The sequence below is a fragment of the Lytechinus variegatus genome, chromosome 2, assembly GCF_018143015.1.
Source record: "Lytechinus variegatus isolate NC3 chromosome 2, Lvar_3.0, whole genome shotgun sequence".
NCBI lineage: Eukaryota > Metazoa > Echinodermata > Echinoidea > Temnopleuroida > Toxopneustidae > Lytechinus > Lytechinus variegatus.
This window is the reverse complement of record NC_054741.1, coordinates 81,703,566-81,716,143: the sequence shown is the minus strand read 5'-3', so window position 1 is coordinate 81,716,143 and position 12,578 is coordinate 81,703,566. Positions and strand designations below refer to the sequence as shown.

The window sequence follows — 12,578 nt, the reverse complement described above, 5'->3', positions numbered from 1 at the left end:
TAAAAAATGGTCAAAATAGCCCTTTATTCCCTTTAATTTTGTTAATTTGAGCCCCCTTAATGTGCATGCGCGGGTCAAGCAGGTGTTTATCTTGTTGCCCGAATCGAGTTCTACAAGTTAGGATAGGTGGTTACCCTGGCTAGGCCGTCGGGATATCCCTGGGGGCCCCTTGAAAAAAATCCTTTTTTAATTAAAAAATGGTCTAAATAGCCCTTTATTCCTTTAATTTTGTTAATTTCAGCCCCCTTAATGTGCATGCGCGGGTCAAGCAGGTGTTTATCTTGTTGCCCGAATCGAGTTCTACAAGTTAGGATAGGTGATTACCCTGGCTAGGCCGTCGGGATATCCCTGGGGGCCCCTTGAAAAAAATACCTTTTTCAATTAAAAAATTGTCTAAATAGCCCTTTATTCCCTTTAATTTTGTTCATTTGAGCCCCCTTTATGTGCATGCGCCGGGTCAAGCAGGTGTTTATCTTGTTGCCCGAATCGAGTTCTACAAGTTAGGATAGGTGGTTACCCTGGCTAGGTCGTCGGGATATCCCTTGGGGCCCCTTGAAAAAAAAAATTAAATTAGAAATTTCCAACCCTTTTATTCACTGACTTTTGTCCCCTAAAAAATCCTCGTATTAGGGCAAGCCAGCTATTTTATGGTTGCCCGAGACGTGTTCCACCTTTTAAACCCCTAGCTAGCTTTCAAAACCCCTAATTTTTGAATATCGAATATTGAATATCTGTCCAACTTCACATGCGTTTGAATATCGAACCTGAATATCCAACCAACTTCACAGTTTGAATATCGAATATCGAATATCCAACCAACTTCACGCCGGTCATCAGTCTCTATTCTCCGCCCTGACAAATCTTCTAAGATTATTTAAAAAGCTAAATTGGAAAATAAACTAAATATCAAGGAACATATATACTCTTGATCGGACTAGATTGACCGCAAGTTGTTATAATTATGGCGTCATCGTTAACAAGCAGATTATCCGTTCGGAGGAATACAGACAGCCTCGAGACGGAGCGACAGAATTTTGTGAAGCGGCAGGTGAGCATTTTCCTCCCCGGACTTTCGGTTGCGAAAACTATCTGTACCGTAGGCGTAGTGTAGTACCCAGTTGTCTACAGTACAGGCCGTGTATCCGGACAATCGCATTCAGAGTCAGACAGCCATTTGAAAAATGTTGCACTGAAAGTTTTTATGACTAAGATCATGATGAAGGGTGGATCCAGCAGGATTTTTCACAGGGATGGGGGCACATTTTTCTGAGGAAAAATTTGACAAGCAAAAAAAAAAGGTTTTTAAATTTTAACCGAAAATTAAGCCCATTAAATAATTTAAAGGATTGCATCCCTAAATTTCTAACAAGCAAAAATACAGTATAGTCTTCACTTTCAAAAGGGGAGGGGGCACACTTATGTTTAAGCTCTAAGACCCCCTACCCTACCATAACAATTTTAGCACAAAAGAATCTAAGTGTGATGATGACTAGCCTTGAGGACTGATATTTTGACAGATATACCTACAGACTTTTTACAGTCCAGACACTACTTCATGATGGAGCCTTGATTTGGCTTGAAACGCTTTCCATACATCAGTAGAGGCGCACGGCCAATATTAGAGACTGTCTCCAATGTGGGAAATTATCTCCAATATTAGAGACTTTTGTAAAGAATTTGGGTATCCGATTTCAGAGACAGTCTCCAGTTTTGGAGACTAATTTCCTTTGTTTACATTTGCGGCAAGAGGATTACATGGGCGGCAAATAAAAATGTGATAAGCAGATTCCTCATGAAAAATTACCTCTTTTCACCGTCTACTTTAAAAATCCCCCCGTCTACTTTTGTTTTGATAAGGATTTTTGTTGTCAATCACACACAAAACAAATAGGCTTCTGACCTCAGTGAGACAAAATTTTGGGTGGAAAAAATCATGCTTTTGTTGGTGTTGTTTCTTTTGTCCTTTTGCAAAGGAAGTCTCCAATGTGGGAGATTGTCTCCCCTATTGGAGAGAGTCTCCCATATTGGCCGTGCGCCTCTTCCGTACATGCATAAGTGAGACCTTCACACCTGGATGTATTTCCTTAGGAAATCCATATTTAGAGGGCAAAATCGGTTTATAAGTGTGAATTTTATTGATATTTGCACCTTCAAACAAATGCCTAATGCGTATGAAGGATAACAATTATTTCACTATGAATGGCAAAAATGAGAGGATTCTTACCAGACCAATCTCGTGTAGATCCCTCGATCCGTTTGTCAACAAAGCTATACAATTGAACCGCTTCGTTATGACGTACCTTCAATTAGCAATGTTACAATGCTGTGTTGAAGAACAATTTATAGATAAAAATGATTATTTAACAAATAGTAAAATTTAATACGTGATTGCAAATAATTATTATTATGATGATACTAATTATTTGTAATCACATATTTATTTATAATCATGTATTAAATTTTAGTGTTTTCACACATTTGTACACAATGCAAATACAATAGGCTTGAACCGCTTATTTATGATATACCTTCGATTAACGATGTTGCAAAATGCCGTTTTGAAGAACAATTTATAGATGAAAATAATTATTTAACAAATAATGAAATTTAAATCTTGATTGAAAATAATTATTATAATAATAATTATTTGTAATCAAGTTTCCTATCGATTCTACATACTGTCTTGTGATATATGTATAAAAATATGCTTTTTCATTTTTTATTTTTATACATGTGTGCCATTAAAAAAGGCTATTTTATTTGTGTAAGGGACATATATGTTATGAATACCCCTCTAAAAACACAATGTTTTTATTCACGATATTCCATATAAAAATGGGAATTTATTTTAAGTGGAATTTCTATGACATGGGGGAGCTGCTTGCATATGATACAAATGACACAAACTCTTATTCTTCGATTGATTTTAATAAAACCTTCACCAACATTTTTCTCAAATTTTTCTGCCTGAATGAAATCAAAGCCAGCGTAAACTTGCCCATGAACAAATGCATCCCTAGTGCAAAGCATGTGCAGTACTGCCTTCGCATGAACCATCAACTTTTGCATGGAGTTAATTACAATTCTTCTTTGTCAGACTGTTATACATATTTGGCTTTAAACTTGCTGATAAAGAACAATCAAGCAGCATCTGACTATGTGTAGGTACATTTCTTGTTTCAGTATACTCAGAATTAAGCTTTGAAAATTCCCAACATATCTTGAAAATACCCCCCCCCCCCCCCCCATTGCAGGAAGTGAAAATTTCCTGAATTCCCACAAATTCCTGTGTATTCACATCGAAAGTTTCCACCACAGGAATACAAATAAAAGAATAAAACCAGTGTAGTTTATAATTTGTAGCTTGGTTTTTAAAGGTTGACTTATGATGTATTATACTACATGTAAAGAGAAGAAGTTTTTGCATGTTGTTAAACCACCTGGGTTAAACAGTTTAAGTTCAAGTTAACCACAGAGAATTGTTGATTTGAATAAACAGAGAAAAATCAAACTACATGTACAGTGTAGCATAATGCTGAAAAATCCATCAAAATTGGTTGTAAAATGACTAAATGAGAAAGTTATGACTTTTTAAACTTTTGCTTATTTTTCACAAAAAAGTGATATGTACAACCAACTGACATGCAAATATGAAGATGTCCCTCACTCATTATTTCTTTTGTTATTTATTGTTTGAATTATTAATATTTCATTTTTTACAGATTCGACAATTGATAAGGACCAACTTGACTGAACCATACAGTATTAAACAGTGCTAATATCACATGTTCAGGGAGTAATTACTTGTTGCTTCATTTCATTTGACAATGAGGAGAAAATTAGAATATTTCATATTTCATGTAATAAAATACAAAAGAAATAGTGGATGACGTTGGATTTTTCTCTCTTTATTCAAATCACCTTTTTGATGCGGTGGACTTGTCCTTTTATAATTGAAGTTGATAGGGCTTTCTGCACCAGCCTGAGTTTTTAGCTAATTGTGCTATTTAAAAAAAAGAAAATACTGTACCTACATGTAAAACACGATAAAATCATGTTTTGATAGTTCACAACTCAGAATTGAAAACTGTAGATGATGGTTAGCTTTTCTATCACTGATATTCTCAAAAAATGAAAGGACAATTTTAATGAAATTTGTTCTTGAATGGAGGCTAATTGGCCAACTTGGTGAGTGGACAGGGGAAGGAAGGATAGGAAATGACTGCATGTCAACACACCTAATATAGTTGAGCCTGAATGTAGGAGAGATGAGAATTGATTTCTTTTTGAAAGTGTGTCCTAATCAGTTAAAATTTGAATTGATTTTACTTCGAATTCAAATTGATTGAATACAAAAAAAATGTACATGTAGAGTTTACATTATACAGGTCTAGTCATGGTCTACTTCAGGGAGGATATATTTTATTTGCTTTGTGCAACATTCAAATAAATTGAACAACCAATTTATGCTTGCAACCTAGTGTACATTGAGGAGGAATATCGTCAAGGCCTGTCCAAGTCTTTGGTAATTGGTCAGTAATGTAAATTGTACTTTACCATCTTTTAAATGTAGTCACTGGTAAATCTTGTTCCAGGACTTCCAGCCATTTATTGTTTGTTTTTGTTTTGTTTGTTTTTTGGTAAAAGCGTGATTTTCTAAGTTTTGGTTCTTCGTACCCCCCCCCCCCCTCTCTCTCTCTCTCTTTAAAAAAATCTTCTTCTAAATGGTAATTTGATACCTCAATAACAGAAAGCTACAGTAAAAGATCATACATGTACCTTGAAATTTCCTGCACATTATCAAGTAGAAGTGGTGTAAAAAAATACCTTGAAATTTCCTGCACATTTTATCCAGTAAGAATTGGTGTAAAAAAAAGAATATATATAGGAACAGAGTTCAATATACACGCATTTTGATTGGGTGCCCGATCAAAATAATTGTTCCAGTAGGCCTACTTGGTTTGAGATGTAACTGTCTATCATCCTTACCATAAAAGTTTTAGGACATACATGTACGCCTACACATTCATAAACAGTGTAGTAATCCAGTAGTGTAGTAAGGAATTGGACGTGACAGGCAAGTGGTTAATAAAAGCAGAAAAATAAGAAAAAAATATTAGTTTACCATGCCCAGTACATATTGTACAATGTATTTGTAGAGCACTTGGAAATGCAGAGTATTATTAAAGGACAAGTCCACCCCAACAAAAAAATGATTTTAATAAAAAGAGCAAAATCCAACAAGTTCGGAAAACCACCTCGCGATTGTAATTTTCAAGATCGCTTTGCCTCTTTGCATGCTGAATTAAATTTTTTTTGGAAAATAATGACAATTGTTTTGCATGAGGACACAACCTGAAATCTGATACATTGGTTTTAGTGTGAGAACACACACGTTCTTCGGGAAAAAATCTTTGCACAGTTTGAGCACCCGACTCCTCCCACTCTGTGTAGAATTCCCACACTGCGGTTTCAAATTTCACTTGAAATATGTGACCCCCATTAGGCCCGTTTTGAAAGTCCATTTTTGATGCACGTGTACACGGCGTGTTTTTCGGTCGTGTACACGTGTACACGTTGTAAACACTGTGAGAGCGAGTTCTGTTTTCATGTCAACACGGACTCGCATCAATATGTCATAAAAAGGGGTCTATATAACCTAAGTCACGGTTTTAAAGCTTACCTGAGAAGTTTGAAGTATCAATCCACAAAAATTGGTGCAAATTAAAAGTTTACTCGGCTTAGCAGCGCATTAAATTAATAAAGAATGCAAAAGAAAATCAGTGCAGGGCCCTAGCTATCGCCGACGCTCGGTGGATGCGCATTTTGTATACTGTACCGTACATGCATGCACAGATCGCTGCAGAATAAGTGTAACTGAAGTTATCGATTAATTTTCATTATTATGTTGCCAATTTGAAGAGCGTTTCTTTGTAGGCTTGTGTGCGAGCGTATAACACGTAAGTTGTAGCGATGATCGCTATCGCAATTGGTGATTCTCAAATTGACTCTGAGTGTGATTGAGCAACGCTTTCGAGCTTTTGAGAGCGGAGCAGACCCATTTCGTGCCGATTTCGTGGTACAAAAACGTGAGTCTCCAGAAAGAATGTGGATTAAATTGGCGATTTTGGAAGTGAACTCACTCTGAATTAATTGAAATATGTTGACATATTAGTAATTAAAACATGTGCAGTGTCTGAGAACTAAGATTTAATGTGAGGCTGTGAGCTTGTTTATGCAGATGCTACCGTGTACACGGTGATGGAATTTAGTACACGTGCACTGACTTGACCGTGCGTGTACACGTGTACCCGAAACGGGCCTAACCCCCACTGAGAGCGTTCCCATAGCAACAAGACCACTTTGCGTGAAGTGGTTTTGAAAACCAGTTTCGGCTCATCAAATGGGAACGCTAGCAAAGCGATCTTCCAAACAGGTTTCCACAACCGATGATCGAGTGGTGTCAAACAGGCCATTCAGACTGTCCCCTGTCACCCGGGGGAAGGGGGAGAGAAATCTTATCTCTTTACGACCGACCGTCAATACATTCCCCGGTGTCCGCAAGATTGGCACCGGGGGATGAGTGGGCTAGGTCATGGTTACGTAAGGCGCACCGCACATGATAACGCGGGAAATGCAATTATTTGCAGCTAGCCTAGCACTAGCACAGTACTGAGCAGAAGCAGTTCTCTTGACACCACATTTCGCGCATGTGCACTTATGATTAAAACAGGTGCGTGATCTTGGATTACGAGCTACATGTAAGGTCGCCCTTCCTTCAAAAACCCGGGGGATAGAACCGGAAGACGGGGGGGGGGACAATCCTCCAGACTGTCGATTTTCCGGGGGATGTCCAGGTATTGGGAGATCCCCTTGGGGATGTCCCGGGTGACGGGACACAGTCTTAACAGGGGGTTTGATACAGTTGAAGGCCTTTGTTCTACTCTACATACTTTTCTTTTCCAGAGAGCTATTTAGTGTGTATGGAGAAATAATGAAGGATGGTATTTAGGGGCCTCAATTATTTTTTAAATATCAAATTGGCAGAAGTGCAAAATAAACAAGCCTGCATGTAGGCTACTCTGTACATTAACCAGAAAATTTAGTAGTCAACAGGTTAATTAATCCCTTTGATAATGTTTAAAGGTGCACTGTAAATGTTTACTTAATCAATTATTCAGTCTTAAAACATTTGCATCCGAGGCAATCAAATAAAGGTGGTATACAGTTTTATCTGGCCTCCTTGCACTTGTACTTTGATCGTTGCATACAGGTTATTAACACACAGAGGAGGGACATTCTATGTAGACCTGTATCAACAGTCCACACCACTTTAAACCTTGGATTGGTCTATGATGTAGAGACCTATATTGTACATGTACATGAACCAATGTATCAGATTTTGATCTGAGTTGACAATGAATATCTCTGCTGGTAGTTTATGTGTGCTTCAGTTTATATCCTGTTCTGATCCAGCCAAGTTGGAATAATGGAAGGTGTGTTTTCCTCAGGAAGCAAGCGAAAAATTGTAAGTTTGTGGATAAAAATTTTACATGCAGACTGGTTAAGACAAGTATTGTGACATTTGCTATTGGTACATGTTTCTGCAGTATCATTGGAGCTTGTTGCAGCAAATGATGGTTTCACAAGAAAGTCTTTAAATCAAGGTTAATTGTTACATGTCATGGTAGATCTGGTTTAATAAACCTATTGCTGTGAAATTATCAAATCTAGGTTGAAAATGACCATGCAGAAGATCACAAATGCAGATGGACATTGTATTGTTATTGCTTGGACAAAGACGTGCTATCTGACAGGAATGCCGTTGTTTTGTCAATTTCTCATCATTTACATGTACATGCTTTACCAGAATCACCTTGTACATATTTTTAATTCATGATATATGTAAATTCTTTGGTGGTAACTCTAGATTGTTTAGAATTGTTATGTTTAAATGGCAGGCTCTCTGTACAGTGTGTATGAGATGCTCACCAGTCTGTTGCAGACATGTGCATGTAGACCAACATAGAATACTGACATATTGTTCAGGCATCAAGTGACTTGAGTCACAAGTAGAGCTCATGACACTCAGTGGTCCAACCATGATACTGCTTGATTAATAGTATCATTAGCAAGTTGATATATATCAAAGCTTCTTACTTTATAAAGCACTCTTTCTTTGAACTTGAAAGATCTAATGGAATGTTAATGGTTGATGTTAAAAGGGCACATTACATTATAATAATAATAATAGCCAATTTTTATAGCGCTTTTCCCGGGGGGGGGGGGGGCACTCAGTATATAATGCATAGTGGGTATGTGCCGCGGAGGGGACCCCCATTTTCACACTCAAATTTCCGTTCCAAGGCATAGCATTTTTGTCTTATTGAGAAAAAGAACAGAGAAAGCCGCTCCAAGGCATAGCATTTTCTTCTTATCGTGAAAAGCGAAGAAAGAAATCCGCTCCAAAGCTTCTCATATTTTCCGTTACGCCGTTCCGGTCGCATTGATCTGCTACAATGAGCCGAAATTTTGGTGAAAAGCGGCCGCTCGGAGCGAGGTCCGACCATTGCCTCTGTGCTAGCGCACCCGGCGCCCGTGCCGCCGGGCTAGCTGTATGCACGTATGCCCGTTCCATGGGGATGCATATGCGCACTCACATGCAGGCGACTCGTTCCAAGGACCCCCGTTTTCACAAACATTTGTAGTTCCGAAGCCCGTTCCGAGGACCCTCCTTTTTACAATTAGCCCACTCCGAGGCCCCCTTTTTTTGTCTCGCCCGCGGCACACCCCCACCACTTTTTTGGTCGAGTGCCCCCCCCCCCCCGGGGCTTTCCCAGAATGGCTGAAAACACGTTACAGCATATTATTAACCCGGTTATTGGATTCATTTCAATCCCGCACGAAAAGTGCTCAATTTCCACTCCCTGGGGAGCATTCCTTGTATTCATCTCAGCCTCATTATGGCGCTGGCAAATTCAAACATACAATATCTCTCGCATTCTACCAGAAAGTGTGTGGTTGGTGTGAGTGCACATAAAAATTATGAGATACAATACTTTTTTGCGTTATCTGGTATATACATTGTACATGTAAACATGTGGGAAGTGGAAGGTTTCCCCTGCCCATCTACACAAAATTAAATAGCCCTCTGAAACTACATGTATCTGTAAAAGTATTAAAAAACTTTATAAGTAGTCCTGTGCTAGAAGTATCGGGATGAAAAGAAAAAAAAAACGATTGTTGCAGTTACACTCTTGCAACACCATGGAAGTCTTCTGTGGGACAACAAAATGCCAATATTGTAGTCCCAAATGTAGACTTCATGGTGTTGACTGAGTATAACATAAAACGATTGAACATTCTTCCTTTTCTTGATAGTTTCCAACTAAAAATCAAAACATTATGGCAATGTTAAGTTAAGGATGCAAAATGTGAAATTTCAGCAACTTTTGGTGAAGGTTTTTTTGTCTCACTTGCAAAGCAGAGTGAGACTATAGGCGCCGCTTTTCCTACGGCGACGGCGTCAACACCAAATCTTAACCGAAGGTTAAGTTTTTTAAATGACAGCATAACTTAGAAAGTATATGGACCTAGTTCATGAAACTTGGCCATGAGGTTAATCAAGTATTACTGAACATCCTGCCTGAGTTTCAGGTCACATGACCAAGGTCAATGGTCATTTCGGGTCAATGAACTTTGACCATGTTGGAGGAATCAACATTAAAATCTTAACCTGAGGTTAAGTTTTTGAAATATCAAAACTTACAAAATATATGGACCTAGTTTATGAAACTTGGGCATAAGGTTAAGGTCAAGTCACATGACCAAGGTCAAAGGTCATTTAGGGTCAATCAACTTTGGCCAAGGTGGGGGTATTTGTTGAATTACCATCATAACTTTATGGAACGGATTCATGAAACTACACCATAGGACATAAGAGTAATCAAGTATCACTAAACATCTTGTGCGAGTTTCAGGTCACATGACCAAGGGCAAAGGTCATTTAGGGTCAATGAACTTTGCGCATGGAAGGGGTATTTGTTGAATTTTCATCGCAACTTTGAAAGTTTATGGATCTGGTTCATAAAACTTAAACATAAGAGTAATCAAGTATCACTGAACATTCTGTGTGACTTTCAGGTCACATGACCAAGGTCAAAGGTCATTTAGTGTCAATGAACTTTGGCCATGTTGGGGGTATTTTTTGAATTGGCATCATATCTTAGAAAGTTAATGCCAAATGAAACATAAGGCGGTGCTGCACCATCCCAAGTTTGCTCAATCTCGCGATTTTAGCCCGATCGGCCCTCTTCGCGATTAATCTCAAGATTCAAGATATCCTGTCTTCACCATCGCAAGAAGACCAATTCCTGCTCGAGCGAGGCATCGATGCATTATGGTCTGACACCGTTAATACATGTAAATAATCCAGAGTGCGTCTACACCTACGAATAAGCATGCTATTTTGCAAATAATCCCAAGTTGACTCTGAATCTCAAGATTGATCCTACAAACTAGCGCGATAATTGCGTCTCCATTGAAAATAATCTCGAGATTGTTCAGATCGGGATAATTTGCCGGATCAGAAATAGTGCGCTAATTTGAAAACTTGGGATGGTGCAGACGGCCCTATAGACATAAGAGTAATCTACATGTAGTATAATTGTTTTGCACACATCTTAGATCACATGATCATGGTCAAAGTTAATTTGGGTCAATGGACAAAGTATATCATATGAATGTTTTCTTTTGTGAATAATTTATTCAATAGCTGTTTTCAAAGTCAGCACTGCTGATATATCGAATCGCGTAATGCAGGCGAGACTGCCAGAGGCATTCCTCTTGTATTTCTATGTATGTCATGTTTATGTACATGTGTAGACCTATTTCTTTTTCAATAAATAGATAATTTTATGTTGTTTATTTTTGTCAGTATTTGCTTGTATGATATCCCCTATGAGAGGTTACTGGTATATACAGTACATACATGTACTCCTTGCCTGTACATACAGTTTTCATTGTAGTACAGATTGAAGTAAAAGCTTTTTAGTTGGAAACACAAGATCACATCAAGATTGAATGTATATTAAAGTCGATTAGAACTGTGAAATAGTTGTGTGTACATACAGGATGTATCTTCCTTGTAAAAATGAATATTAAGCAAACTTTTAATGAGATTATTTCTTTTCCTTGTCTTTCTACAGCAAACTAGTGTGAACAAGGCAATTAATTCACAGGAAGTCCCAGTCAAGGAGAAACATGTCAGAAGTATCCTTTACCTCACCAGTTCAACAAATTGTAGCCAAATTGTTGGCTATCAATATCATACATACATGTATAAACCATGATAATGAATGTGTTGTGGATTAATAAGATTTTGATTTTATTTTTTTGAATAAACATAACAATCATACAATATCTTTGGGATATATTAAGGATGGATGGACTGATATTGGCAATTGTTATAAGCTACTGAGATCCTTTTATTTAATGGGCTTAGATTGAAATACACCCCTGTCTTCAAAGAAAAGTTAAGAATAGATGAGAGTGGGTGAACAGTGAAGAGTTCTACCTACATGTAGGCATGGGCCTACAGTACAATGAAGGAAGCCAAGACAACGGGTATTGGTTTGGCAATAAGGTAGGTCTGTCACCCTCATTTGCAAATTTTGCTCTGTGGAAAATATTTCTAGAATATGGTTTGGTCCAAATAAGAGTGTCTGAGTTAAATGCACTTCCCTGCTCTCTTTGGAGTATTAAAAGAGAACTGTGAAGCGCAAGTGGCTGAACGTTTAAGTTTGTATATATAGCCAGATACATTATGCATAGGGCATACATGTTACTTTAGAAACAACAATTTTCATGAAAAAATTCACGTTACGCATTTGATGCATGTCCTGCTAATTGTAGAGAATCTCTGCATTTATACAGCGCTCATTGGTACATTTTAGCCAACAAAAAATGACTCTCACAATGGGAAAACCACAAGTATAGACCCCCAAATTGCTTGGTGAATGCCAGCAAATGGGATTTATGCAATATTAATGAGTACACTATAAAAGAGAGAGGAAAGCAAGCCAAACCTACAAAAAGTGCTTGGAACCCTGATGATGACTCACCCTTGAGAGATTCATATGAAGACAATTCCAGATGAAGATGGGGCTCAGTATTCAAATGAAATCACTTTGTCCATATTTCGTAGATATATGCACAAAATAGCACATTACATGTATGTGGGCAATGTACAGTGTAAATCTTTCATAATCCTAACTAATCTTTATAGTTGGCACTATTTCTGGGAATTTTTCTCTTTACATGTACTCTATAAAAAGTGAATTCATTTTATGATTTACATGTGCTTGCACAGAGTTTACTTGGAATGGAATATTTTCCCCAAAAATTTCATTTCATTCGTTTATTTCCATTTTCAACAATTACAGTTTCTTCTGTACATGTTGACATATATAAATAACAAAACATATTTCAATTATTCCTGTACAGAAAATTATATTCAAGATTATTACAAATCAGGTTGAAAATGGAGGAGGCTGCTAAAAAGCGGAGCTTGTAGAGTG

General features: G+C 37.7%; 1 protein-coding gene across 3 annotated transcripts in view; it reads left to right on the top strand.

Moving 5' to 3' along the window:
• The first annotated feature begins 906 nt into the window (after positions 1-906).
• Positions 907-12,578, top strand: part of LOC121409248 (huntingtin-interacting protein 1-like) — a 51,025-nt gene continuing 39,353 nt past the window's right edge. For 2 of the 3 annotated variants that reach the window (XM_041601120.1, XM_041601121.1), the window contains exons 1-2: positions 907-1,048; positions 11,208-11,271. In XM_041601120.1, coding sequence (XP_041457054.1) covers positions 962-1,048; positions 11,208-11,271 — 151 coding nt within the window. In that variant the 5' untranslated portion in view covers positions 907-961. Of the gene's footprint in view, positions 1,049-7,227; positions 7,529-11,207; positions 11,272-12,578 lie in introns of those variants that run through there. The other variant, XM_041601122.1, reaches the window with a different exon arrangement.